This window comes from Platichthys flesus, chromosome 1, assembly GCF_949316205.1.
Source record: "Platichthys flesus chromosome 1, fPlaFle2.1, whole genome shotgun sequence".
Classification (NCBI taxonomy): domain Eukaryota; kingdom Metazoa; phylum Chordata; class Actinopteri; order Pleuronectiformes; family Pleuronectidae; genus Platichthys; species Platichthys flesus.
The window spans coordinates 8,084,306-8,111,795 of record NC_084945.1 but is presented as its reverse complement, the minus strand read 5'-3'; the positions used below and the strand labels follow the sequence as shown (position 1 = coordinate 8,111,795).

At 42.8% G+C, this 27,490-nt stretch overlaps 6 protein-coding genes across 7 annotated transcripts; all 6 read right to left on the bottom strand.

Moving 5' to 3' along the window:
- Positions 1-312: 312 nt before the first annotated feature.
- LOC133958562 (general transcription and DNA repair factor IIH helicase subunit XPB-like) lies at positions 313-1,040 on the bottom strand. Its single transcript, XM_062393455.1, has 2 exons — positions 850-1,040; positions 313-743 (listed from the first exon to the last, which is right to left on the bottom strand). Exons 1-2 carry the CDS (start codon positions 976-978, stop codon positions 609-611), a joined length of 264 nt encoding a protein of 87 aa, XP_062249439.1. The 5' UTR covers positions 979-1,040; the 3' UTR covers positions 313-608.
- A 2,179-nt stretch (positions 1,041-3,219) lies between these two features.
- Positions 3,220-4,693, bottom strand: LOC133958427 (general transcription and DNA repair factor IIH helicase subunit XPB-like). The gene is made up of 2 exons (XM_062393204.1): positions 3,777-4,693; positions 3,220-3,667 (listed from the first exon to the last, which is right to left on the bottom strand). The coding sequence occupies exons 1-2, from the start codon at positions 3,903-3,905 to the stop codon at positions 3,533-3,535; spliced, it is 264 nt and encodes an 87-aa protein (XP_062249188.1). The 5' UTR covers positions 3,906-4,693; the 3' UTR covers positions 3,220-3,532.
- Positions 4,694-5,713: 1,020 nt separating this feature from the next.
- On the bottom strand, positions 5,714-6,378 carry LOC133958836 (general transcription and DNA repair factor IIH helicase subunit XPB-like). The gene is made up of 2 exons (XM_062393838.1): positions 6,028-6,378; positions 5,714-5,920 (listed from the first exon to the last, which is right to left on the bottom strand). Exons 1-2 carry the CDS (start codon positions 6,154-6,156, stop codon positions 5,786-5,788), a joined length of 264 nt encoding a protein of 87 aa, XP_062249822.1. The 5' UTR covers positions 6,157-6,378; the 3' UTR covers positions 5,714-5,785.
- A 2,861-nt stretch (positions 6,379-9,239) lies between these two features.
- LOC133958413 (general transcription and DNA repair factor IIH helicase subunit XPB-like) lies at positions 9,240-17,442 on the bottom strand. 2 transcript variants are annotated; one of them, XM_062393191.1, is made up of 4 exons: positions 17,323-17,442; positions 17,113-17,231; positions 9,555-9,704; positions 9,240-9,447 (listed from the first exon to the last, which is right to left on the bottom strand). In XM_062393191.1, exons 2-4 carry the CDS (start codon positions 17,227-17,229, stop codon positions 9,313-9,315), a joined length of 402 nt encoding a protein of 133 aa, XP_062249175.1. In that variant the 5' UTR covers positions 17,230-17,231; positions 17,323-17,442; the 3' UTR covers positions 9,240-9,312. The 2 variants fall into 2 exon arrangements, with proteins under 2 accessions (XP_062249175.1, XP_062249167.1); XM_062393183.1 differs by lacking the exons at positions 9,240-9,447; positions 9,555-9,704 and adding exons at positions 13,513-13,943; positions 14,051-14,200.
- Positions 11,287-12,000, bottom strand: LOC133959032 (general transcription and DNA repair factor IIH helicase subunit XPB-like). The gene is made up of 2 exons (XM_062394108.1): positions 11,802-12,000; positions 11,287-11,694 (listed from the first exon to the last, which is right to left on the bottom strand). Exons 1-2 carry the CDS (start codon positions 11,928-11,930, stop codon positions 11,560-11,562), a joined length of 264 nt encoding a protein of 87 aa, XP_062250092.1. The 5' UTR covers positions 11,931-12,000; the 3' UTR covers positions 11,287-11,559.
- A 2,883-nt stretch (positions 17,443-20,325) lies between the features above and the next one.
- Positions 20,326-27,016, bottom strand: ercc3 (excision repair cross-complementation group 3). Its single transcript, XM_062381181.1, has 15 exons — positions 26,818-27,016; positions 26,052-26,254; positions 25,684-25,920; positions 25,544-25,593; positions 25,321-25,456; positions 25,062-25,232; positions 24,387-24,591; positions 23,836-24,150; positions 23,566-23,750; positions 23,145-23,347; positions 22,962-23,058; positions 21,768-21,885; positions 21,558-21,676; positions 20,861-21,010; positions 20,326-20,756 (listed from the first exon to the last, which is right to left on the bottom strand). Exons 1-15 carry the CDS (start codon positions 26,843-26,845, stop codon positions 20,622-20,624), a joined length of 2,352 nt encoding a protein of 783 aa, XP_062237165.1. The 5' UTR covers positions 26,846-27,016; the 3' UTR covers positions 20,326-20,621.
- Between the last annotated feature and the right edge of the window lie 474 nt (positions 27,017-27,490).

Sequence of the window (27,490 nt, the reverse complement as noted above, 5' to 3'; positions counted from 1 at the left end):
AGGTGAGGCAGCGATGAGGGAGAAGAGGAGGTGAACGGGGTGATGCAAGTCCAACAGTGGAAACACAAAGTGTGAATACAGAGTTTCCACAACAGATAAAAGCTGTTAAACAATGACCGTTGGTTTGTGCCGGGTCCGAGTCTCTGTCTGAGTGTCCTCCCTCCACGCTGCTGCTGCACGCTCAGATGTATATGACACACAGACTTCAATTCTAGAATCATCTCTTCTTGTTAAATATTATATTTTCCTAATGTGACACGTTTTGATGGTTCAAAAGTTTATCCCGTGTAAAAGAATAAATAATCCAAAGACTTCTTTTCCAAAAAACATTTAGCAACATTACAAAGTAAACTCTCTAACAATTCATATTAACTTACAATAACATCATGGGGCACAACCAGGAACACTAATCCGTAGTATCCACCGATTTATGTGAATTAAGGTTGTGATGTATAAACCTTTCAAATCTTTGCCACATTACCTCAAAAGCTGATTAACTCAGGTCAATTCGGGTTTCATTCTGAGAAAATGCAGTTCTGTGAAACCAGCTCAATCAGTTGATAAGCAACAGAGTAGGTATTTCGGTGTGAACGTCTCAGTCAGTGCATCTATTTTCTGAAGCGTTTGAACAGCGGATGAACGCCCTTGAGTTGGGAGGGTTTGCTGCCTCTGCTGTGATACTCCATGTAGACGGCGTCATCTGCACCGGACATGGAGCTCATGGTGCCCGTTCGCCTCGAGAACTGATAAGGAAGCAGAGAGAGATGACATTCGATAAGTTCGCCAATTCACAAAACAACAGTAAGCATGTAATAGTTTTCTGAGTAAGAGTTTGGCGAAGGTCTTCACCTGTGGTCGTGTGCCAAACTCCCCGGCCACCACTTCCTCCTCAGCGTCCAGGTCGGATGCAGCAAGGACCTTCATCAGCAGCTGCTGTTGCTCATCTCGGGTGGAAAACATCAAGTCTTCTTCTTCCATACCTGCCAACTTAGTGATGACCTATGACCCCCCATGGGAGGAGATCTGGATCAGAACATTGGCTTCTGGCAAATCAAATGAGGTGTCTCCAACCTGTCTGAGAGATGTGGAAATGCGATATTACCACTGTATCGATGTCATCACCGTGCATTTACTGTTTTATTGAAAGGCCTCGTCCAGTCTGAATTTCTCTTGTGTCAAGAGATCTGAATCTTCGGCAAAGTGCAAATAGGATATAACCTGTCAGCAATCTAATTGTAAAAATTACCCCTGAACCAGTACAATACAAAAGTAGTACAGTGACTGAAAATCGATTTTACAATAACAGTTTATGTAATTTTTTTCAGAGAATGAAAGGAGGATAAAATCATTAAATCATCTATTTCAGATACGAGTATTGACTGAATTATTAATGTCTATGTGGACACACTGCTAAGAGGCTAGTACAGACATGGGCAAAGTACGGCCCACGGGCCGTATACGGCCCGTTGGGCTCTTTCATTTCCTAAGCCAATGAGCTTAAACTACAGTTATGTCCATAAATATTTGGATATTGAAACAATTTTCATTATTTTGGCTCTGTACATCACCACAATGGATTTTGAATGAAACAACAAAGATGTGCTTTAAGTGCAGACTGTGTGCTTTAATTTGAGGGTATTTACATCCTAATCAGGTGAACTGTGTAGGAATTACATCACATTTTATATGTGGAACCCCCCTATTTAAGGGGCCGAGAGTAATTGGACAATTGGTTGCTCAGCTGTTCCATGGCCAGGTGTGTGTTACTCCCTCCTTATTTCATTTACAAGGAGCAGATAAAAGGTCTAGAGCTCATTTCAAGTGTGGTATTTATGTTTGGAATCTGTTGCTGTCAACTCTAAATATGAAGTCCAAAGAGCTGTCACTATCAGTGAAGCAAGCCATCATTGGGCTGAAAAATCTAAACAAACCCATCAGAGAGATAGCAAAAACATAAGGTGTGGCCAAATCAACTGTTTGGTAGATTCTTAAAAACAAAGAATGCACTGGTGAGCTCAGCAACACCAAACGACCCGGAAAGCCACGGAAAACCACTGTGGTAAATGTCAAAAGTATTATTTCCCTGGTGAAGAAAAACCCCTTCACAACAGTTGGCCAGATCAAGAACACTCTCCAGGAGGTAGGGGTATCCGTGTCAAAGTCAATAATCAAGTGAAGACTTCACCAGAGTAAATACAGTGGGTTCACCACAAGATGTAAACCATTGGTGAGCCTCAAAAACAGGAAGACCAGATTAGAGTTTGCCAAACGACATTTAAAAGAGCTGAAAAGCTGAAAGTCTACACTTAACGCACATCTTGATTGTTGCATTTCAAATCCATTGTGGTGGTGTACGGAGCCAAAATTATGACAATTCTGTCAATATCCAAATATTTATGGACCTAACTGTATTTACTGAGTTCCCACAATGCACATATTTGACCAACCAAGCCGTAGGTACAGCCCTTCAAGGGGAAATTAGTCTGGCAGCCTGCACCAGGCACCAGGCTCTCGATGCAGGTGTGTGGTTTTTTTGGAATATCTTAAACAAAACCAAATAAACCTGAACAAACTCTCACCTCTCACTGTCCCCATATTTTACTAATGCCAAATCCCCAATAGGATCAAAGTCTTATCCTCAATTCAGTCTACAAAGCAAAAACAGTCTCATAATGCTACGATTCTTTACTGAGCCAGATTAAAACTCAGCCGTGGAGGGTGTTGGTCTGGGAGTGTGATGTTTTCGGCCAGTGGTGACTCTCAAATCGAATTCCTGACAGGATAAACTCTGGTTTTGAATGCAGCCATTATTTTGTCTGGAATAGGTGCACCAAACATTTAACTGGTGTGTCCCCGTGTTTGATCCGAGTCGTGTCGCTTCCTCTTCTCATCTCCTCTACGGAGTTTACTCACACACCGAAGCAGGTGAGGCAGCGATGAGGGAGAAGAGGAGGTGAACGGGTTGATGCAAGTCCAACAGTGGAAACACAAAGTGTGAATACAGAGTTTCCACTGCAGATCAAAGCTGTTAAACAATGAGTGTGGGTTTGTGCCGGGTCTGAGTCTCTGTCTGATTCTCCTCCCTCCACGCTCATGCTGCACGCTCAGATGTATATGACACACAGACTTCAATTCTAGAATCATCTCTTCTTGTTAAATATTATATTTCCCTAATGTGACACGTTTTGATGGTTCAAAACTTTAATCCTGTGTAAAAAAGTTAATAATCCAAAGACTTCTTTTCCAAAAAACATTTGGCAACATTACAAAGTAAACTCTCTAACAAATCATATTAACTTACAATAACATCATGGGGCACAACCAGGAACACAGATCTGTAGTATCCACCGATTTATGTGAATTAAGGTTGTGATGTATAAACCTTTCAAATCTTTGCCACATTAACTCAAAAGCTGATTAACTCAGGTCAATTCGGGTTTCATTCTGAGAAAATGCAGTTCTGTGAAACCAGCTCAATCAGTTGATAAGCAACAGAGTAGGTATTTCGGTGTGAACGTCTCAGTCAGTGCATCTATTTTCTGAAGCGTTTGAACAGCGGATGAACGCCCTTGAGTTGGGAGGATTTGCTGCCTCTGCTGTGATACTCCATGTAGACGGCGTCATCTGCACCGGACATGGAGCTCATGGTGCCCGTTCGCCTCGAGAACTGATAAGAAAGCAGCGAGAGAGATGACATTCGATTAGTTCGACAATTCACAAAAACTACAGTAAGCATGTTAGAGTTTTCTGAGTAAGAGTTTGGCGAAGGTCTTCACCTGTTGTCGTGTGCCAAACTCCCCGGACACCACTTCCCCCTCAGCGTCCAGGTCGGACGCAGCAAGGACCTTCATCAGCAGCTGCTGTTGCTCATCTCGGGTGGAAAACATCAAGTCTTCTTCTTCCATACCGGCCAACTTAGTGATGACCTATGACCCCCCATGGGAGGAGATCTGGATCAGAACATTGGCTTCTGGCAAATCAAATGAGGTGTCTCCAACCTGTTTGAGAGATGTGGAAATGCGATATTACCACTGTATCGATGTCATCACCGTGCATTTACTGTTTTATGGAAAGGCCACGTCCAGTCTGAATTTCTCTTGTGTCAAGAGATCTGAATCTTCGGCAAAATGCAAATAGAATATAACCTGTCAGCAATATAGTTGTAAAAATTACCCCTGAACCAGTACAATACAAAAGTAGTACCGTTACTGAAAATCGACTTTGTTTTACAATAACATTTTATGTAATTTTTCAGAGAATGAAAGAAGGATAAAATCATTAAATCATCTATTTCAGATACGAGTATTGACTGAATTATTAACGTCTATGTGGACACACTGCTAAGAGGCTAGTACAGACATGGGCAAAGTACGGCCCATTGGGCTCTTTAATCCGGCCCGCCGAACTTTTCGAAGTAAATATATATTTTTTTAAACTAACAATTTAGTAGCACTTGAATTGCACTTTGTTATAGCACTTTGTAATTTTGCTTTATTTTTTAAGAAATTGTACTTTCTTGCTTCTTGTGGTTCTGGGGTTGTATCCTCAGGGTTGAATGCACTTATAGTAAGACGCTTTGGATAAAAGCGTCTTACAATAAGTGCATTTTCGCTTGGCCTTGTGAGCCCTTCCGTAAAATGAGCGGATCAAGGAGGCGAAAAGTGGACAATAAGTGCAGACTGTTTAACATGGAGTGGACAACAAAAACTTTGTCACTTAAATCCAATCGAAAGCTGTATGCCTGATATGCCGAGAGTACAACATCAGCCGTCGCTTTGCTACAAAGCATGCTAACTACGCTAGCAAGCAGTCAACGCAAGAACGGGCGTCCACAGCTCAGAGGTTGGCTGAGTATTTGTTAAATTGCCTTGCAAATAAATGCTTTATAGACTCGATTCAGTCTACAAAGGAATAACAGTCTCATAATGCTACGAGTCTTTACTGAGCCAGATTAAAACTCATCCGTTGAGGGTGTTGGTCTGGGAGTGTGATGTTTTCGGCCAGTGGTGACTGTCAAATCAAATTCCTGACAGGATAAACTCTGGTTTTGAATGCAGCCATTATTTTGTCTGGAATAGGTGCACCAAACATTTAACTGGTGTGTCCCCATGTTTGATCCGAGTCGTGTCGCTTCCTCTTCTCATCTCCTCTACGGAGTTTACTCACACACCAAAACAGGTGAGGCAGCGATGAGGGAGAAGAGGAGGTGAACGGGGTGATGCAAGTCCAACAGTGGAAACACAAAGTGTGAATACAGAGTTTCCACTGCAGATCAAAGCTGTTAAACAATGAGTGTTGGTTTGTGCCGGGTCCGAGTCTCTGTCTGAGTGTCCTCCCTCCACGCTGCTGCTGCACGCTCAGATGTATATGACACAAAGACTTCAATTCTAGAATCATCTCTTCTTGTAAAATATTATATTTCCCTAATGTGACACGTTTTGATGGTTCAAAACTTTAATCCTGTGTAAAAAAGTTAATAATCCAAAGACTTCTTTTCCAAAAAACATTTTGCAACATTACAAAGTAAACTCTCTAACAATTCATATTAACTTACAATAACATCATGGGGCACAACCAGGAACACCGATCCGTAGTATCCACCGATTTATGTGAATTAAGGTTGTGATGTATAAACCTTTCAAATCTTTGCCACATTACCTCAAAAGCTGATTAACTCAGGTCAATTCGGGTTTCATTCTGAGAAAATGCAGTCCTGTGAAACCAGCTCAATCAGTTGATAAGCAACAGAGTAGGTATTTCGGTGTGAACGTCTCAGTCAGTGCATCTATTTTCTGAAGCGTTTGAACAGCGGATGAACGCCCTTGAGTTGGGAGGATTTGCTGCCTCTGCTGTGATATTCCATGTAGACGGCGTCATCTGCACCGGACATGGAGCTCATGGTGCCCGTTCGCCTCGAGAACTGATAAGGAAGCAGAGAGAGATGACATTCGATTAGTTCGACAATTCACAAAAACAACAGTTAGCATGTAATAGTTTTCTGAGTAAGAGTTTGGCGAAGGTCTTCACCTGTGGTCGTGTGCCAAACTCCCCGGCCACCACTTCCTCCTCGGCGTCCAGGTCGGACGCAGCAAGGACCTTCATCAGCAGCTGCTGTTGCTCATCTCTTGTGGAAAACATCAAGTCTTCTTCTTCCATACCTGCCAACTTAGTGATGACCTATGAAAGAGGAGGAACAAGCCAAATTAGAACCAGTATTTTTAACGAGAACAGAAATGGGTGTCACATAAATAAAGATCCAGGATCACAGCACAAAGATTTTCTTATTCATAAAGATTTTCCATTCCTCCTGCAGAACATTAATTTGAAATTGTAATGGCTGAAGGCTATTTTACATATTTATAACAAAGACAAGTCTAGATAAAATGTTGTTTTCACCAAGTTTGTCATTTTGTCAATCAACTTTAGCTCCATTTCTCTAAATCAGTGGTCTTCAACAGGGGGTCAGTGACCCCTAGGGGGTCCGCGGGGGTAATGCAGGGGGGTCGCGAAACATATGCACAACACTGTAGAGTACAGCCACTGCAGAGGGGCTGAAGAGCCGCGCTCGGCTCCAGAGCCGCGGGATGACAACCCCTGTGCGGAACCGAAATTGTATGGTGTATTGGACGTTTTAGTGTCTCCTGTGGCAGCGGTGTCCATCCCTTTTAGCTGTCCTCTGGAAACACTTTTGTTGTGTTGTCACCTCTATTTGCTGCGGGTTCGTCTATTTGCAGCGCGTGTGTCTATTTGCAGCGCGTTTCTGTAATGTGTTGTGTTGTGAAATTGATGAAGATGTTTTCTTACTTTGCTTGTGTTTTGTCAACTTGCATGTGTTTTGTCAACTTGCATGTGTTTTCTTAAGTTGCTGTTCGTTGAGCTCTCAGGGCCACCGTAGGAATCTGTTGCTGTCAACTCTAAATATGAAGTCCAAAGAGCTGTCACTATCAGTGAAGCAAGCCATCATTGGGCTGAAAAATCTAAACAAACCCATCAGAGAGATAGCAAAAACATAAGGTGTGGCCAAATCAACTGTTTGGTAGATTCTTAAAAACAAAGAATGCACTGGTGAGCTCAGCAACACCAAACGACCCGGAAAGCCACGGAAAACCACTGTGGTAAATGTCAGAAGAATTATTTCCCTGGTGAAGAAAAACCCCTTCCCAACAGTTGGCCAGATCAAGAACACTCTCCAGGAGGTAGGGGTATCCGTGTCAAAGTCAATAATCAAGTGAAGACTTCACCAGAGTAAATACAGTGGGTTCACCACAAGATGTAAACCATTGGTGAGCCTCAAAAACAGGAAGACCAGATTAGAGTTTGCCAAACGACATTTAAAAGAGCCTGTACAGTTCTGGAACAACAACCTATGGACAGATGAGACTGATGGGAAGAGAAGAGTATGGAGAAGGGAAGGAACTGCTCATGATCAAAAGCATACCACCTCATCACTGAAGCATGGTGGAGGTAGTGTTATGGTGTGGGCATGTATGGCTGCCAATGGAACTGGTTCCCTTGTATTTTTGATGACGTGACTGCTGACAAAAGCAGTAAGATGAATTCTGAAGTGTTTCGGGCAATATTATCTGCTCATATTCAGCCAAATGCTTCAGAACTCATTGGACGGCTCTACACAGTGCAGATGGACAATGACCCGAAGCATACTGCGAAAGCCACCGAAGAGTTTTTTAAGGTAAAGAAGTGGAATGTTCTGCAATGGCCAAGTCAATCACCTGACCTGAATCCAATTGAGCATGCATTTCACTTGCTGATGACAAAACTGAAGGGGAAATGCCCCAAGAACAAGCAGGAACTGAACACAGTCGCAGTAGAGGCCTGGTAGAGCACCACCAGGTACGAAACCCAGCGTCTGGTGATGTCAATGGGTTCCAGACTTCAGGCTGTCATTGACTGCAACGGATTTGCAACCAAGTATTAAAAGTGACAATTACATTCATGATTATGTTAGTTTGTCCAATTACTTTTGGGCCCTTAAAAAGGGGGTGCAACATATAAACTGTGTTGTAATTCCTACACCGTTCACCTGATTTGGATGTAAATACCTTCAAATTAAAGCTGAAAGTCTACACTTAACGCACATCTTGATTGTTGCATTTCAAATCCATTGTGGTGGTGTACGGAGCCAAAATTATGACATTTCTGTCAATATCCAAATATTTATGGACCTAACTGTATTTACTGAGTTCCCACAATGCACATATTTGACCAACCAAGCCGTAGGTAGAGCCCTTCAAGGGGAAATTAGTCTGGCAGCCTGCACCAGGCACCAGGCTCTCGATGCAGGTGTGTGGTTTTTTTGGAATATCTTAAACAAAACCAAATAAACCTGAACAAACTCTCACCTCTCACTGTCCCCATATTTTACTAATGCCAAATCCCCAATAGGATCAAAGTCTTATCCTCAATTCAGTCTACAAAGCAAAAACAGTCTCATAATGCTACGATTCTTTACTGAGCCAGATTAAAACTCAGCCGTGGAGGGTGTTGGTCTGGGAGTGTGATCTTTTCGGCCAGTGGTGACTGTCAAATCGAATTCCTGACAGGATAAACTCTGGTTTTGAATGCAGCCATTATTTTGTCTGGAATAGGTGCACCAAACATTTAACTGGTGTGTCCCCGTGTTTGATCCGAGTCGTGTCGCTTCCTCTTCTCATCTCCTCTACGGAGTTTACTCACACACCGAAACAGGTGAGGCAGCGATGAGGGAGAAGAGGAGGTGAACGGGGTGATGCAGGTCCAACAGTGGAAACACAAAGTGTGAATACAGAGTTTCCACAACAGATCAAAGCTGTTAAACAATGAGCGTTGGTTTGTGCCGGGTCCGAGTCTCTGTCTGATTGTCCTCCCTCCACGCTCATGCTGCACGCTCAGATGTATATGACACACAGACTTCATTCTAGAATCATCTCTTCTTGTAAAATATTATATTTCCCTAATGTGACACGTTTTGATGGTTCAAAACTTTAATCCTGTGTAAAAAAGTTAATAATCCAAAGACTTCTTTTCCAAAACACATTTGGCAACATTACAAAGTAAACTCTCTAACAATTCATATTAACTTACAATAACATCATGGGGCACAACCAGGAACACTGATCTGTAGTATCCACCGATTTATGTGAATTAAGGTTGTGATGATTAAACCTTTCAAATCTTTGCCACATTAACACAAAAGCTGATTAACACAGGTCAATTCGGGTTTCATTCTGAGAAAATGCAGTTCTGTGAAACCAGCTCAATCAGTTGATAAGCAACAGAGTAGGTATTTCGGTGTGAACGTCTCAGTCAGTGCATCTATTTTCTGAAGCGTTTGAACAGCGGATGAACGCCCTTGAGTTGGGAGGATTTGCTGCCTCTGCTGTGATATTCCATGTAGACGGCGTCATCTGCACCGGACATGGAGCTCATGGTGCCCGTTCGCCTCGAGAACTGATAAGGAAGCAGAGAGAGATGACATTCGATTAGTTCGACAATTCACAAAAACAACAGTAAGCATGTTAGAGTTTTCTGAGTAAGAGTTTGGCGAAGGTCTTCACCTGTTGTCGTGTGCCAAACTCCCCGGACACCACTTCCCCCTCAGCGTCCAGGTCGGAAGCAGCAAGGACCTTCATCAGCAGCTGCTGTTGCTCATCTCGGGTGGAAAACATCAAGTCTTCTTCTTCCATACCTGCCAACTTAGTGATGACCTATGACCCCCCATGGGAGGAGATCTGGATCAGAACATTGGCTTCTGGCAAATCAAATGAGGTGTCTCCAACCTGTTTGAGAGATGTGGAAATGCGATATTACCACTGTATCGATGTCATCACCGTGCATTTACTGTTTTATTGAAAGGCCACGTCCAGTCTGAATTTCTCTTGTGTCAAGAGATCTGAATCTTCGGCAAAATGCAAATAGAATATAACCTGTCAGCAATATAGTTGTAAAAATTACCCCTGAACCAGTACAATACAAAAGTAGTACCGTTACTGAAAATCGACTTTGTTTTACAATAACATTTTATGTAATTTTTCAGAGAATGAAAGGAGGATAAAATCATTAAATCATCTATTTCAGATACGAGTATTGACTGAATTATTGTCTATGTGGACACACTGCTAAGAGGCTAGTACAGACATGGGCAAAGTACGGCCCATTGGGCTCTTTAATCCGGCCCGCCGAACTTTTCCAAGTAAATATATTTTTTTTTAAACTAACAATTTAGTAGCACTTGAATTGCACTTTGTTATAGCACTTTGTAGTTTTACTTTATTTTTTAAGAAATTGTACTTTCTTGCTTCTTGTGGTTCTGGGGTTGTATCCTCAGGGTTGAATGCACTTATAGTAAGACGCTTTGGATAAAAGCGTCTTACAATAAGTGCATTTTCGCTTGGCCTTGTGAGCCCTTCCGTAAAATGAGCGGATCAAGGAGGCGAAAAGTGGACAATAAGTGCAGACTGTTTAACATGGAGTGGACAACAAAATACTTTGTCACTTAAATCCAATCGAAAGCTGTATGCCTGATATGCCGAGAGTACAACATCAGCCGTCGCTTTGCTACAAAGCATGCTAACTACGCTAGCAAGCAGTCAACGCAAGAACGGGCGGCCACAGCTCAGAGGTTGGCTGAGTATTTGTTAAATTGCCTTGCAAATAAATGCTTTATAGACTCGATTCAGTCTACAAAGGAATAACAGTCTCATAATGCTACGAGTCTTTACTGAGCCAGATTAAAACTCATCCGTGGAGGGTGTTGGTCTGGGAGTGTGATGTTTTCGGCCAGTGGTGATTGTCAAATCAAATTCCTGACAGGATAAACTCTGGTTTTGAATGCCGCCATTATTTAGTCTGGAATAGGTGCACCAAACATTTAACTGGTGTGTCCCCGCGTTTGATCCGAGTCGTGTCGCTTCCTCTTCTCATCTCCTCTACGGAGTTTACTCACACACCGAAACAGGTGAGGCAGCGATGAGGGAGAAGAGGAGGTGAACGGGGTGATGCAAGTCCAACAGTGGAAACACAAAGTTTGAATACATAGTTTCCACAACAGATCAAAGCTGTTAAACAATGAGCGTTAGTTTGTGCCAGGGCCGAGTCTCTGTCTGAGTGTCCTCCCTCCACGCTGCTGCTGCACGCTCAGATGTATATGACACACAGACTTCAATTCTAGAATCATCTCTTCTTGTTAAATATTATATTTTCCTAATGTGACACGTTTTGATGGTTCAAAAGTTTATCCTGTGTAAAAGAATAAATAATCCAAAGACTTCTTTTCCAAAAACCATTTAGCAACATTACAAAGTAAACTCTCTAACAAATCATATTAACTTACAATAACATCATGGGGCACAACCAGGAACACTGATCTGTAGTATCCACCGATTTATGTGAATTAAGGTTGTGATGTATAAACCTTTCAAATCTTTGCCACATTCACTCAAAAGCTGATTAACTCAGGTCAATTCGGGTTTCAAAAAGAGAAAATGCAGTTCTGTGAAACCAGCTCAATCAGTTGATAAGCAACAGAGTAGGTATTTCGGTGTGAACGTCTCAGTCAGTCATCTATTTTCTGAAGCGTTTGAACAGCGGATGAACGCCCTTGAGTTGGGAGGATTTGCTGCCTCTGCTGTGATACTCCATGTAGACGGCGTCATCTGCACCGGACATGGAGCTCATGGTGCCCGTTCGCCTCGAGAACTGATAAGGAAGCAGAGAGAGATGACATTCGATTAGTTCGACAATTCACAAAAACAACAGTAAGCATGTTAGAGTTTTCTGAGTAAGAGTTTGGCGAAGGTCTTCACCTGTGGTCGTGTGCCAAACTCCCCGGACACCACTTCCTCCTCAGCGTCCATGTCGGACGCAGCAAGGACCTTCATCAGCAGCTGCTGTTGCTCATCTCGGGTGGAAAACATCAAGTCTTCTTCTTCCATACCGGCCAACTTAGTGATGACCTATGACCCCCCATGGGAGGAGATCTGGATCAGAACATTGGCTTCTGGCAAATCAAATGAGGTGTCTCCAACCTGTCTGAGAGATGTGGAAATGCGATATTACCACTGTATCGATGTCATCACCGTGCATTTACTGTTTTATTGAAAGGCCTCGTCCAGTCTGAATTTCTCTTGTGTCAAGAGATCTGAATCTTCGGCAAAATGCAAATAGAATATAACCTGTCAGCAATATAGTTGTAAAAATTACCCCTGAACCAGTACAATACAAAAGTAGTACCGTTACTGAAAATCGACTTTGTTTTACAATAACACTTATGTAATTTTTCAGAGAATGAAAGGAGGATAAAATCATTAAATCATCTATTTCAGATACGAGTATTGACTGAATTATTAACGTCTATGTGGACACACTGCTAAGAGGCTAGTACAGACATGGGCAAAGTACGGCCCATTGGGCTCTTTAATCCGGCCCGCCGAACTTTTCCAAGTAAATATATTTTTTTTTAAACTAACAATTTAGTAGCACTTGAATTGCACTTTGTTATAGCACTTTGTAATTTTGCTTTATTTTTTAAAAATTGTACTTTCTTGCTTCTTGTGGTTCTGGGGTTGTATCCTCAGGGTTGAATGCACTTAAAGTAAGACGCTTTGGATAAAAGCGGCTTACTATAAGTGCATTTTCGCTTGGCCTTGTGATCCCTTCCGTAAAATGAGCGGATCAAGGAGGCGAAAAGTGGACAATAAGTGCAGACTGTTTAACATGGAGTGGACAACAAAATACTTTGTCACTTAAATCCAATCGAAAGCTGTATGCCTGATATGCCGAGAGTACAACATCAGCCGTCGCTTTGCTACAAAGCATGCTAACTACGCTAGCAAGCAGTCAACGCAAGAACGGGCATCCACAGCTCAGAGGTTGGCTGAGTATTTGTTAAATTGCCTTGCAAATAAATGCTTTGTAGACTCGATTCAGTCTACAAAGCAAAAACAGTCTCATAATGCTACGAGTCTTTACTGAGCCAGATTAAAACTCATCCGTTGAGGGTGTTGGTCTGGGAGTGTGATGTTTTCGGCCAGTGGTGACTGTCAAATCGAATTCATGACAGGATAAACTCTGGTTTTGAATGCAGCCATTATTTTGTCTGGAATAGGTGCACCAAACATTTAACTGGTGTGTCCCCATGTTTGATCCGAGTCGTGTCGCTTCCTCTTCTCATCTCCTCTACGGAGTTTACTCACACACCAAAACAGGTGAGGCAGCGATGAGGGAGAAGAGGAGGTGAACGGGGTGATGCAAGTCCAACAGTGGAAACACAAAGTGTGAATACAGAGTTTCCACTGCAGATCAAAGCTGTTAAACAATGAGTGTTGGTTTGTGCCGGGTCCGAGTCTCTTTCTGAGTGTCCTCCCTCCACGCTGCTGCTGCACGCTCAGATGTATATGACACACAGACTTCAATTCTAGAATCATCTCTTCTTGTTAAATATTATATTTTCCTAATGTGACACGTTTTGATGGTTCAAAAGTTTATCCCGTGTAAAAGAATAAATAATCCAAAGACTTCTTTTCCAAAAAACATTTAGCAACATTACAAAGTAAACTCTCTAACAATTCATATTAACTTACAATAACATCATGGGGCACAACCAGGAACACTAATCCGTAGTATCCACCGATTTATGTGAATTAAGGTTGTGATGTATAAACCTTTCAAATCTTTGCCACGTTACCTCAAAAGCTGATTAACTCAGGTCAATTCAGGTTTCAAAAAGAGAAAAGGCAGTTCTGTGAAACCAGCTCAATCAGTTGATAAGCAACAGAGTAGGTATTTCGGTGTGAACGTCTCAGTCAGTGCATCTATTTGCTGAAGCGTTTGAACAGCGGATGAACGCCCTTGAGTTGGGAGGGTTTGCTGCCTCTGCTGTGATATTCCATGTAGACGGCGTCATCTGCACCGGACATGGAGCTCATGGTGCCCGTTCGCCTCGAGAACTGATAAGGAAGCAGAGAGAGATGACATTCGATAAGTTGGACAATTCACAAAAACAACAGTTAGCATGTAATAGTTTTCTGAGTAAGAGTTTGGCGAAGGTCTTCACCTGTGGTCGTGTGCCAAACTCCCCGGCCACCACTTCCTCCTCGGCGTCCAGGTCGGACGCAGCAAGGACCTTCATCAGCAGCTGCTGTTGCTCATCTCTTGTGGAAAACATCAAGTCTTCTTCTTCCATACCTGCCAACTTAGTGATGACCTATGAAAGAGGAGGAACAAGCCAAATTAGAACCAGTATTTTTAACGAGAACAGAAATGGGTGTCACATAAATAAAGATCCAGGATCACAGCACAAAGATTTTCTTATTCATAAAGATTTTCCATTCCTCCTGCAGAACATTAATTTGAAATTGTAATGGCTGAAGGCTATTTTACATATTTATAACAAAGACAAGTCTAGATAAAATGTTGTTTTCACCAAGTTTGTCATTTTGTCAATCAACTTTAGCTCCATTTCTCTAAATCAGTGGTCTTCAACAGGGGGTCCGTGACCCCTAGGGGGTCCGCGGGGGTAATGCAGGGGGGTCGCGAAACATATGCACAACACTGTAGAGTACAGCCACTGCAGAGGGGCTGAAGAGCCTTGCTCGGCTCCAGAGCCGCGGGATGACAACCCCTGTGCGGAACCGAAATTGTATGGTTTATTGGACGTTTTAGTGTCTCCTGTGGCAGCGGTGTCCATCCCTTTTAGCTGTCCTCTGGAAACACTTCTGTTGTGTTGTCGCCTCTATTTGCTGCGGGTTCGTCTATTTGCAGCGCGTGTGTCTATTTGCAGCGCGTTTCTGTAATGTGTTGTGTTGTGAAATTGATGAAGATGTTTTCTTACTTTGCTTGTGTTTTGTCAACTTGCATGTGTTTTGTCAACTTGCATGTGTTTTCTTAAGTTGCTGTTCGTTGAGCTCTCAGGGCCACCGTAGGAATCTGTTGCTGTCAACTCTAAATATGAAGTCCAAAGAGCTGTCACTATCAGTGAAGCAAGCCATCATTGGGCTGAAAAATCTAAACAAACCCATCAGAGAGATAGCAAAAACATAAGGTGTGGCCAAATCAACTGTTTGGTAGATTCTTAAAAACAAAGAATGCACTGGTGAGCTCAGCAACACCAAACGACCCGGAAAGCCACGGAAAACCACTGTGGTAAATGTCAGAAGAATTATTTCCCTGGTGAAGAAAAACCCCTTCACAACAGTTGGCCAGATCAAGAACACTCTCCAGGAGGTAGGGGTATCCGTGTCAAAGTCAATAATCAAGTGAAGACTTCACCAGAGTAAATACAGTGGGTTCACCACAAGATGTAAACCATTGGTGAGCCTCAAAAACAGGAAGACCAGATTAGAGTTTGCCAAACGACATTTAAAAGAGCCTGTACAGTTCTGGAACAACAACCTATGGACAGATGAGACTGATGGGAAGAGAAGAGTATGGAGAAGGGAAGGAACTGCTCATGATCTAAAGCATACCACCTCATCACTGAAGCATGGTGGAGGTAGTGTTATGGTGTGGGCATGTATGGCTGCCAATGGAACTGGTTCCCTTGTATTTTTGATGACGTGACTGCTGACAAAAGCAGTAAGATGAATTCTGAAGTGTTTCGGGCAATATTATCTGCTCATATTCAGCCAAATGCTTCAGGACTCATTGGACGGCTCTACACAGTGCAGATGGACAATGACCCGAAGCATACTGCGAAAGCCACCGAAGAGTTTTTTAAGGTAAAGAAGTGGAATGTTCTGCAATGGCCAAGTCAATCACCTGACCTGAATCCAATTGAGCATGCATTTCACTTGCTGATGACAAAACTGAAGGGGAAATGCCGCAAGAACAAGCAGGAACTGAACACAGTCGCAGTAGAGGCCTGGTAGAGCACCACCAGGTACGAAACCCAGCGTCTGGTGATGTCAATGGGTTCCAGACTTCAGGCTGTCATTGACTGCAACGGATTTGCAACCAAGTATTAAAAGTGACAATTACATTCATGATTATGTTAGTTTGTCCAATTACTTTTGGTCCCTTAAAAAGGGGGTGCAACATATAAACTGTGTTGTGATTCCTACACCGTTCACCTGATTTGAATGTAAATACCTTCAAATTAAAGCTGAAAGTCTACACTTAACGCACATCTTGATTGTTGCATTTCAAATCCATTGTGGTGGTGTACGGAGCCAAAATTATGACAATTCTGTCAATATCCAAATATTTATGGACCTAACTGTATTTACTGAGTTCCCACAATGCACATATTTGACCAACCAAGCCGTAGGTACAGCCCTTCAAGGGGAAATTAGTCTGGCAGCCTGCACCAGGCACCAGGCTCTCGATGCAGGTGTGTGGTTTTTTTGGAATATCTGAACAAACTCTCACCTCTCACTGTCCCCATATTTTACTAATGCCAAATCCCCAATAGGATCAAAGTCTTATCCTCAATTCAGACTACAAAGCAAAAACAGTCTCATAATGCTACAAGTCTTTACTGAGCCGGATTAAAACTCAGCCGTGGAGGGTGTTGGTCTGGGAGTGTGATGTTTTCGGCCAGTGGTGACTGTCAAATCGAATTCCTGACAGGATAAACTCTGGTTTTGAATGCAGCCATTATTTTGTCTGGAATAGGTGCACCAAACATTTAACTGGTGTGTCCCCATGTTTGATCCGAGTCGTGTCGCTTCCTCTTCTCATCTCCTCTACGGAGTTTACTCACACACCGAATTAGGTGAGGCAGCGATGAGGGTGAAGAGGAGGTGAAGGGGTTGATGCAAGTCCAACAGTGGAAACACAAAGTGTGAATACAGAGTTTCCACAACAGATCAAAGCTGTAAAACAATGAGCGTTGGTTTGTGCCAGGGCCGAGTCTCTGTCTGAGTGTCCTCCCTCCACGCTGCTGCTGCGCCCTCAGTTGTATATGACACACAAAGACTTCTTTTCCAAAAAACATTTAGCAACATCACATTTCAGCGTTAATGAGCATGGAGGCAGATCCCTGGCAAGATTAAACCTGCTGAACCAAAGACCTCCGACAACATATTATCAGGCAGCAACGCGTCTGGAGCTAGTGTATAAATAACGGAGACAATCTGCCACATGAACATAGAGGAAACACAAAGAGCGGGAAAGCACCTTAAAGCTGTAGCCCTGGTCGACCAAGAATCTCTGCCTCTTGGTGGAGTACGCCATCTCCTGTGTGTCCTGGGACAGCAGCGAATAGAAGTAGGCTTTGTACTCCTCTGCAACCATTCCTATACAAGTAAAAAACAGTCATGTCAGCATTTGTCATGTGTGCGCAAACAATCCCAGTGGTTTCCTTGTTGTTGTCGCAGACACAAGGACCTTTCTTTGCTCGTAAGACTCTACCAAGCCTCTAGGCCTCCTGCCTGCGAGACCCCCCATGGGAGGAGATCTGGATCAGAACATTGGCTTCTGGCAAATCAAATGAGGTGTCTCCAACCTGTCTGAGAGATGTGGAAATGCGATATTACCACTGTATCGATGTCATCACCGTGCATTTACTGTTTTATTGAAAGGCCTCGTCCAGTCGGAATTTCTCTTGTGTCAAGAGATCTGAATCTTCGGCAAAGTGCAAATAGGATATAACCTGTCAGCAATATAATTGTAAAAATTACCCCTGAACCAGTACAATACAAAAGTAGTACAGTGACTGAAAATCGATTTTACAATAACAGTTTATGTAATTTTTCAGAGAATGAAAGGAGGATAAAATCATTAAATCATCTATTTCAGATACGAGTATTGACTGAATTATTAATGTCTATGTGAACACACTGCTAAGAGGCTAGTACAGACATGGGCAAAGTACGGCCCACGGGCCGTATACGGCCCGTTGGGCTCTTTCATTTCCTAAGCCAATGAGCTTAAACTACAGTTATGTCCATAAATATTTGGATATTGAAACAATTTTCATTATTTTGGCTCTGTACATCACCACAATGGATTTTGAATGAAACAACAAAGATGTGCTTTAAGTTCAGACTTTGTGCTTTAATTTGAGGGTATTTACATCCTAATCAGGTGAACTGTGTAGGAATTACATCACATTTTATATGTGGAACCCCCCTATTTAAGGGACCGAGAGTAATTGGACAATTGGTTGCTCAGCTGTTCCATGGCCAGGTGTGTGTTACTCCCTCCTTATTTCATTTACAAGGAGCAGATAAAAGGTCTAGAGCTCATTTCAAGTGTGGTATTTATGTTTGGAATCTGTTGCTGTCAACTCTAAATATGAAGTCCAAAGAGCTGTCACTATCAGTGAAGCAAGCCATCATTGGGCTGAAAAATCTAAACAAACCCATCAGAGAGATAGCAAAAACATAAGGTGTGGCCAAATCAACTGTTTGGTAGATTCTTAAAAACAAAGAATGCACTGGTGAGCTCAGCAACACCAAACGACCCGGAAAGCCACGGAAAACCACTGTGGTAAATGTCAAAAGTATTATTTCCCTGGTGAAGAAAAACCCCTTCACAACAGTTGGCCAGATCAAGAACACTCTCCAGGAGGTAGGGGTATCCGTGTCAAAGTCAATAATCAAGTGAAGACTTCACCAGAGTAAATACAGAGGGTTCACCACAAGATGTAAACCATTGGTGAGCCTCAAAAACAGGAAGACCAGATTAGAGTTTGCCAAACGACATTTAAAAGAGCCTGTACAGTTCTGGAACAACAACCTATGGACAGATGAGACTGATGGGAAGAGAAGAGTATGGAGAAGGGAAGGAACTGCTCATGATCTAAAGCATACCACCTCATCACTGAAGCATGGTGGAGGTAGTGTTATGGTGTGGGCATGTATGGCTGCCAATGGAACTGGTTCCCTTGTATTTTTGATGACGTGACTGCTGACAAAAGCAGTAAGATGAATTCTGAAGTGTTTCGGGCAATATTATCTGCTCATATTCAGCCAAATGCTTCAGGACTCATTGGACGGCTCTACACAGTGCAGATGGACAATGACCCGAAGCATACTGCGAAAGCCACCGAAGAGTTTTTTAAGGTAAAGAAGTGGAATGTTCTGCAATGGCCAAGTCAATCACCTGACCTGAATCCAATTGAGCATGCATTTCACTTGCTGATGACAAAACTGAAGGGGAAATGCCGCAAGAACAAGCAGGAACTGAACACAGTCGCAGTAGAGGCCTGGTAGAGCACCACCAGGTACGAAACCCAGCGTCTGGTGATGTCAATGGGTTCCAGACTTCAGGCTGTCACTGACTGCAACGGATTTGCAACCAAGTATTAAAAGTGACAATTACATTCATGATTATGTTAGTTTGTCCAATTACTTTTGGTCCCTTAAAAAGGGGGTGCAACATATAAACTGTGTTGTAATTCCTACACCGTTCACCTGATTTGGATGTAAATACCTTCAAATTAAAGCTGAAAGTCTACACTTAACGCACATCTTGATTGTTGCATTTCAAATCCATTGTGGTGGTGTACGGAGCCAAAATTATGACATTTCTGTCAATATCCAAATATTTATGGACCTAACTGTATTTACTGAGTTCCCACAATGCACATATTTGACCAACCAAGCCGTAGGTACAGCCCTTCAAGGGGAAATTAGTCTGGCAGCCTGCACCAGGCACCAGGATCTCGATGCAGGTGTGTGGTTTTTTTGGAATATCTTAAACAAAACCAAATAAACCTGAACAACTCTCACCTCTCACTGTCCCCATATTTTACTAATGCCAAATCCCCAATAGGATCAAAGTCTTATCCTCAATTCAGTCTACAAAGCAAAAACAGTCTCATAATGCTACGATTCTTTACTGAGCCAGATTAAAACTCAGCCGTGGAGGGTGTTGGTCTGGGAGTGTGATCTTTTCGGCCAGTGGTGACTGTCAAATCGAATTCCTGACAGGATAAACTCTGGTTTTGAATGCAGCCATTATTTTGTCTGGAATAGGTGCACCAAACATTTAACTGGTGTGTCCCCGTGTTTGATCCGAGTCGTGTCGCTTCCTCTTCTCATCTCCTCTACGGAGTTTACTCACACACCAAAACAGGTGAGGCAGCGATGAGGGAGAAGAGGAGGTGAACGGGGTGATGCAAGTCCAACAGTGGAAACACAAAGTGTGAATACAGAGTTTCCACAACAGATCAAAGCTGTTAAACAATGAGTGTTGGTTGGTGCCGGGTCCGAGTCTCTTTCTGAGTGTCCTCCCTCCACGCTGCTGCTGCACGCTCAGATGTATATGTCACACAGACTTCAATTCTAGAATCATCTCTTCTTGTTAAATATTATATTTTCCTAATGTGACACGTTTTGATGTTCAAAAGTTTATCCTGTGTAAAAGAATAAATAATCCAAAGACTTCTTTTCCAAAAAACATTTAGCAACATTACAAAGTAAACTCTCTAACAATTCATATTAACTTACAATAACATCATGGGGCACAACCAGGAACACTAATCCGTAGTATCCACCGATTTATGTGAATTAAGGTTGTGATGTATAAACCTTTCAAATCTTTGCCACATTAACTCAAAAGCTGATTAACTCAGGTCAATTCAGGTTTCAAAAAGAGAAAAGGCAGTTCTGTGAAACCAGCTCAATCAGTTGATAAGCAACAGAGTAGGTATTTCGGTGTGAACGTCTCAGTCAGTGCATCTATTTTCTGAAGCGTTTGAACAGCGGATGAACGCCCTTGAGTTGGGAGGATTTGCTGCCTCTGCTGTGATACTCCATGTAGACGGCGTCATCTGCACCGGACATGGAGCTCATGGTGCCCGTTCGCCTCGAGAACTGATAAGGAAGCAGAGAGATGACATTCGATAAGTTCGCCAATTCGCAAAACAACAGTAAGCATGTAATAGTTTTCTGAGTAAGAGTTTGGCGAAGGTCTTCACCTGTGGTCGTGTGCCAAACTCCCCGGCCACCACTTCCTCCTCGGCGTCCAGGTCGGACGCAGCAAGGACCTTCATCAGCAGCTGCTGTTGCTCATCTCTTGTGGAAAACATCAAGTCTTCTTCTTCCATACCGGCCAACTTAGTGATGACCTATGAAAGAGGAGGAACAAGCCAAATTAGAACCAGTATTTTTTAACGAGAACAGAAAGGGGTGTAACATAAATAAAGATCCAGGATCACAGCACAAAGATTTTCTTATTAGAAAAGATTTTTCCATACCTCCTGCAGAACATTAATTTGAAATTGTAATTGCTGAATGCTATTTTACATATTTACAACAAAGACAAGTCTCGTTTTCACCAAGTTTGTCATTTTGTCAATCAACTTTAGCTCCATTTCTCTAAATGAATAGATTCAGCAGATCAGGTGCAGCTCTCTTTGGATATAACATGTCTCTGTGATTGAAAGATGAGTTTTCTCAAACCAGATTCTTTTCTGGTCCATTTATTGTTTCTCTTATGTAAAACTCCTTCAGTGTTGATGAGCATGGAGGCAGATCCCTGGCAAGATTAAACCTGATGAACCAAAGACCTCCGACAACATATCATCAGGCAGCAACGCGTCTGGAGCTAGTGTATAAATAACGGAGACAATCTGCCACATGAACATAGAGGAAACACAAAGAGCGGGACAGCACCTTAAAGCTGTAGCCCTGGTCGACCAAGAATCTCTGCCTCTTGGTGGAGTACGCCATCTCCTGTGTGTCCTGGGACACCAGCGAATAGAAGTAGGCATTGTACTCCTCTGCAACCATTCCTATACAAGTAAAAAACAGTCATGTCAGCATTTGTGATGTGTGAGCAAACAATCCCAGTGGTTTCCTTGTTGTTGTCCCAGACACACGGACCTTTCTTTGCTCGTAAGACTCTACCAAGCCTCTGGGCCTCCTGCCTGCGAGACCCCCCATGGGAGGAGATCTGGATCAGAACATTGGCTTCTGGCAAATCAAATGAGGTGTCTCCAACCTGTTTGAGAGATGTAGAAATGCGATATTACCACTGTATCGATGTCATCACCGTGCATTTACTGTTTTATTGAAAGGCCTCGTCCAGTCGGAATTTCTCTTGTGTCAAGAGATCTGAATCTTCGGCAAAGTGCAAATAGGATATAACCTGTCAGCAATATAATTGTATTTATCTCAGACCCCTGGAGTGTAACATCTGTCTTAATGTCTACTACCACCATAAATCCCCCGTGCTTCAAAGTCTTTGTTAGGTGAATTTGTGGGTGAGAAAATCACATGACATCAAAGTAGTTCTTTACATCCAGACTAATTAGATTACTGTGACTGGAGTATTCAGAATAACACTCATTCAGATCAACAGGAAATAGCAACATCAAAGTGACATTTGTTAGAGATTCAATATTGATCAATCAAAGTATACCACATGTTACATTTCCCTTACAAATTTTTCAGAGAATGAAAGGAGGATAAAATCATTAAATCATCTATTTTAGATACGAGTATTGACTGAATTATTAATGTCTATGTGGACACACTGCTAAGAGGCTAGTACAGACATGGGCAAAGCAAGGCCCGTGGCCCGCCGAACGTTTCTACATATATATATATTTTTTTTTAAACTAACAATTTAGTAGCACTTGAATTGCACTTTCAAATAGCACTTTGTAGCATTGCTTTATTTTTTAAGAAATTGTACCCACTTGCGTCTTGTGGTTCTGGGTTTGTATTCTCGGGGTTGAATGCAGTCAACGCAAGAACGGGCGGCCACAGCTCAGAGGTTGGCTGAGTATTTGTTAAATTGCCTTGCAAATAAATGCTTTGCTACTTATTAAAGGCCAAATCCTTTCATGTAATGATTTTTCAATGTAATTTATATTAGTTCACAAAAAACTCCATCCATCTGGTCCTGGCCCGGCCCCTCTGTCAAATTTTAGAACCCATTGTGCCCCCGAGTCAAAAAGTTTGCCCACCCCTGGGCTAGTAATATAGAAATACTGCTGTGTCTCTCACTGGCCACAGGAGGGCACACTGTCGTGTATCTCACGTGCATTAAATCTATGAGACTGAGTGATTTACCTTGGAGATGAAGATGGTGTTGATCTTAGGGTTGTGTTTGAAGTTTTGTAAAATCTGCATACGCTCCCCCTGAGATGTCGGACCATAGATGTAAGGCCTGAGGACGACAGAGCGACCGGAGATGAAAACAAACTTAAGGAGGAAATACAGAGAAATAAGTTGTTCTGACTGTTCATGACTGACTTGTTGAGGCGGATGGCGTAGTCCTTCAGGGCGAACACGTTGTCAGCAAAGACAATGATCTTGTCATTGCGGCGCTCATGAAAGCGAATGAGAAACTGGCAGGCGCGGAACTTATTGGGGTTCATGGTATAAATGAGGATGCGCTTCTTCGTCTTAATGGCCACGTACTCCCTGTAGAACTCTGGAGACATCGGGCACCAAACCTGAAGCACAGACATGGTTCAGATTTATCTGTGTGGAACCGGCTCATGTGTTCTTGGTCATGTCAGGAATATCAACATGTGAGATCCCAGCCCAAATAATCGAATGTTGAGCTTTTTGCAAATGGCTCAACTCTGCATGTCTCACTTCATAGACTCAACATCTTGTAACAAAGTCCACACAAAGAGCGGAGTCTGCGCTGCCTACTTCATAGACTCACCTCTGCACACTGGACTTTAGCGATGTAGCCGTTGTTCTGTAGCTCCATCCAGTTGGCCTCATAAAGCTTTGGCCCGATAAGGAAGTTGAGGTCCACAATCTTGTCGTCCTCCCTGACCAGTGTGGCAGTGAGCCCCAGTTTGCAGTGAGCCTGGACAATGGTCAGAACACGACGAAACATCCTGGCTACAGAGAAGACGAGGAATTATTGCGTTAATGCATTGAGTAAATTGATTTTTTTCTGGAAAACACCTGGACTGTAACAGCTCACCGGGGATAGTGTGCACCTCATCCAAGATGATGAGTCCCCACTCCTGACTCCGCATCCACTCCATGACCCTCTCGGCCTCCCAGGAGCGCTTGGTGGTGTGACCCAGCATGGAGTAAGTGCTAATGGCCACAGAGCAGCCGATGGGTTTGTCCTTGGCGTCGGACGTGAAGCGGCAGATCTGAGAGTCGTCGATGGTGGACCACATCTTGAACTGGGCCTTCCACTGCTCCACCGACACAGAGGAGTTACCCAGAATCAGGCAGCGCTTACGCACCGTGCACGCCGCTGTCACGCCCACCAGAGATTTGCCAGCTCCTGGAAAGCAGAGGGGGGGAAATAAAATGAGTGCAAAACTTTTTACAGAAAGATTTATGCAAAAAGAGAAGTAGAGGAAACTCCTTGTTTCACATCAGCTGGGCAAATATTTGTTTAACTTTGTATACAGTACATTATTCCTCTTTCAATTAATTTAATCCTGTGTTTTTTATTATTGTTGTCCTTTCTGTTATGTCCCTCAATGTTCTGTCCTCCCTCTGCTCCAGCTGTCTCACCGCAGGGCAGCACGATGACCCCAGAACGAGCACGTCCGTTTCCAAACATCTTGCGCAGACTCTTTTCCTGGTAGGGCCGCAGCACAGCGGTCGGCTTCAGGTCAATGTTGATGTCTGGGTTGACTGTATCATTGCGAAAGTCGTACTCTGCTAGGAGGGGGTACTCCAGCTGAATGCAACGCTTCTGCAGCTCCTCGATCATCTCCTACACCCGATTCAGAGAAAAGAAGTAAATAGAAAATCAGGAATAAAAGTAATTTTTGATTCCTCTAGCAAGGTATATCATTTTTTTTATAAAATCAAAAGATGCTAACTTTGAATTAAAGACACTATTCATCAGATATACTGCTATCTTTTACGTTAGGTACGTGTTTATGAGGTTTTGTATGAATATGAGTACATCTACTCTTTACCTTAACTTCCAAGTTGGTTTCTGTGCAGAGTAAAAATCTGCATAGACCTCGGTGTCGGATATTCTCACGTTTCCCTTCCTCAAATATTAGGATTTCTTTCACTAATGAAAACTGTCATTCGCAGCCCCTTACAATTATATTCATATAACTATATGACCACTGTCACAGATACTGCAGCCAAAATAACAAGCAAGAGAATAAAACAACAGTTTAAATGGTCAGTAGTAATGTTAACTTTGTTCTGATGAAATCAGATGTGTACCTGGCGAATCTCACAGGACACAGTCTGAGTCTCCTCATCCTCCTCCTCTTCCTTATCCATCTGTTCATAGTAGCTGCAGATGTCCTCGGGGACTTGCTGGGTGGAAGTTTGTCCCTCGCTGGGCTGCTGTGAGCTGGATGCAGCCCCCTTTTCCATAAGAGACCTGGCGATCTGTCAGACACACACACATGTTAAAACCTAACCGTGATACATTATTTTAGGTTGGAGAGTGTGTAAGAGCAGACGTTGTGTGGCATACCGCTGACTTGCTGTGGATAATCTCAGTAATGAGCTCAGTGTCGGCGCCATCTGCAGTACGCAGACGACATTCACGGATCACACTGTCCTGCAGGAGGCGCTGGATCGTATCGGGGAAGGCACTCTCCACGAAGTACCTGAGGGCAGCACAGGCAGCCCACTGTCAGAGGATCACTGAAGGGATGACACAAAGAGAGAAGGAAAGGCTTCTGACGTAACTTTACCTGTTGTGCTTGAGCACCAGCTTGACTTTGCCGTAGCTCACAGTGCAGAGCTAAGGGACGAGGGGGAAGGGTATGCAAAGATTAGATAAACAAATGATGCACATAAACATTTTCAGAACTGTTCCTTCAAAACAGGATACCTGGATAAACTGCACGATTCCATCAGGTACAGACGTCTTGCTGAGTTTCTGCAGGTACTCCACGATGTCAGAGGTCTGCAGCCCCACACTGACGGCTGCATACAGAGAGTAGGCCGTCAGCTTGTACTCGTGGACGTGGTTCGGCCGGCACACCGGCTCTGCGATGGCCACCAAGAAATCCTGGGCGTACTTATACACCGGTGAGAAGGCCTCCAGGAAGATGTGGCCATCTGGGGCCTGGAGGAGGGAAAAGAGGAAAGATGATGAGCGGGGAAATAATAGGAAACATCCTGTAGGATATATTGTAAAAACAGGACGTCCCAGAAAACTGCATCAGAAGAGGAATCTAACAAAAAGGATGGTCTTACCACCCAGAGGGGCCGAGAAGAGTGATCGTTCTTCAGCATCATCTGAACTCGGTAGTCTTTGGCTCCGTACTCGTCCAGTTTGGTGCCGGACTCGTCCACTTGTTTCCCTGCAGCAGCGGGTATGGCCTCCTGAGACTCGCTGCCCCCGGCCTCGTCCTCATCGTCTTCCTCATCGTGGAAACGCTTCTTGGACTTTTTGGACTCTGCAAGAGTTAGAAATCGTTCTCAGTAACAACAGAGAACTGCGTCCATGTGATATTTTTTCTCATATTAGGATTTCAAACACACTTCTGGTGACGCACTTAAAACAGCACACGTGTCGTTTGACTACAACTGTTCTGCTCTCCGACTATTTGGGGGTTTATTCTACTAAGTATGAGGATTAACATGATGTTAGGTTCAAGTCTATGAGTGTTTGTGTGGAAAAAAGAGGCTGCACTACACAAACAATTGTATTAGTGTGTCATCCCTGCGTTTCAATTCATGATACTACATGAGAAATGAAAGTTGTGTATTTTTGCAAGAGGAAATAAGCAAACCCTTTAACTGTCCTTTCACTGCCACTGCGTCATCTCATCAACACGTACATTAAATTATGCGTTAAAAGACTTACAGTGGAGCCAGTGTACAGTTATTACAGAGCATTGAAATGTGAGTTTAAAGAAACCTTCAGTCGAGGTTTTAGGATCCTGTCCATCTCACACCGCTACTGAAGCTAACAGCTAGCTAAGCATGGGGTTTTAAAAAAGTAGCATTCGCAACTCACCGCGGTCTCCTTTGTCTCGTTTACCCATTTTTATGAAAAAGGTTTAAATCGACAGTCTGTTTCCAAACATGTCGGTTTAATCTTGTCACTCAGTCACAACTGATCTTCTGCTCAGTTCGACTGGACGAGGAGATGCTTCAGTTACTGAGACGTGATGTGACCATACAGTCTATGGATGTTACACAGGAGATCAGTTTCCGGCCAACTTCAAAATAAAACAGGTTTAAAAAGTAAACAACTTTGAAGAAAAGAGACTTCATTACAGTTTACATACAGTATATACGTTAACTGTTATAAAATATTATTCTGCTCATATATGAACATGTTGGCGTTGTAATTTGTCTTGAAAAAGCTATTTGCTATTATATACTTATATTTGCATATTATATACTGCACTAAACTACCCGTTCCATTTATTAATGTGAGTTTCGTTAATTAAGTAGATTGTTAAAATACAAATTGTGTAATACTGAATTGTTTAATATAACTTGACAGATAACACTTTTAATTAAAGCTCACATAAGAAACAATCATTAACAAACAATTTTGTTTCTTAATAAGAAATCACCCTGATGTTATAATAAAAGAAAAATAGCCAAAAAATATCTGAATAAAATATATTTAAAACACAAATAAAAATACATTTTGCTTTCTATTTTTGTGTCTAACTTCC

Coding starts and splice junctions, on each gene's coding strand:
- LOC133958562 (XM_062393455.1), bottom strand. CDS start 978: ATGGAAGAAGAAGACTTGATGTTTTCCACCCGAGATGAGCAACAGCAG. Junction 744..849: donor AGTTTGGCACACGACCACAG/GTGAAGACCTTC, acceptor CTTCCTTATCAG/TTCTCGAGGCGAACGGGCAC.
- LOC133958427 (XM_062393204.1), bottom strand. CDS start 3,905: ATGGAAGAAGAAGACTTGATGTTTTCCACCCGAGATGAGCAACAGCAG. Junction 3,668..3,776: donor AGTTTGGCACACGACAACAG/GTGAAGACCTTC, acceptor CTTTCTTATCAG/TTCTCGAGGCGAACGGGCAC.
- LOC133958836 (XM_062393838.1), bottom strand. CDS start 6,156: ATGGAAGAAGAAGACTTGATGTTTTCCACAAGAGATGAGCAACAGCAG. Junction 5,921..6,027: donor AGTTTGGCACACGACCACAG/GTGAAGACCTTC, acceptor CTTCCTTATCAG/TTCTCGAGGCGAACGGGCAC.
- LOC133959032 (XM_062394108.1), bottom strand. CDS start 11,930: ATGGAAGAAGAAGACTTGATGTTTTCCACCCGAGATGAGCAACAGCAG. Junction 11,695..11,801: donor AGTTTGGCACACGACCACAG/GTGAAGACCTTC, acceptor CTTCCTTATCAG/TTCTCGAGGCGAACGGGCAC.
- LOC133958413 (XM_062393191.1), bottom strand. CDS start 17,229: ATGGTTGCAGAGGAGTACAAAGCCTACTTCTATTCGCTGCTGTCCCAG. Junction 9,705..17,112: donor ACCAGGGCTACAGCTTTAAG/GTGCTTTCCCGC, acceptor GGGGGGTCATAG/GTCATCACTAAGTTGGCAGG. Junction 9,448..9,554: donor AGTTTGGCACACGACAACAG/GTGAAGACCTTC, acceptor CTTCCTTATCAG/TTCTCGAGGCGAACGGGCAC.
- ercc3 (XM_062381181.1), bottom strand. CDS start 26,845: ATGGGTAAACGAGACAAAGGAGACCGCG. Junction 25,233..25,320: donor TTATCCACAGCAAGTCAGCG/GTATGCCACACA, acceptor TGTGTCTGACAG/ATCGCCAGGTCTCTTATGGA. Junction 21,886..22,961: donor ACACCATCTTCATCTCCAAG/GTAAATCACTCA, acceptor TCTCTCAAACAG/GTTGGAGACACCTCATTTGA.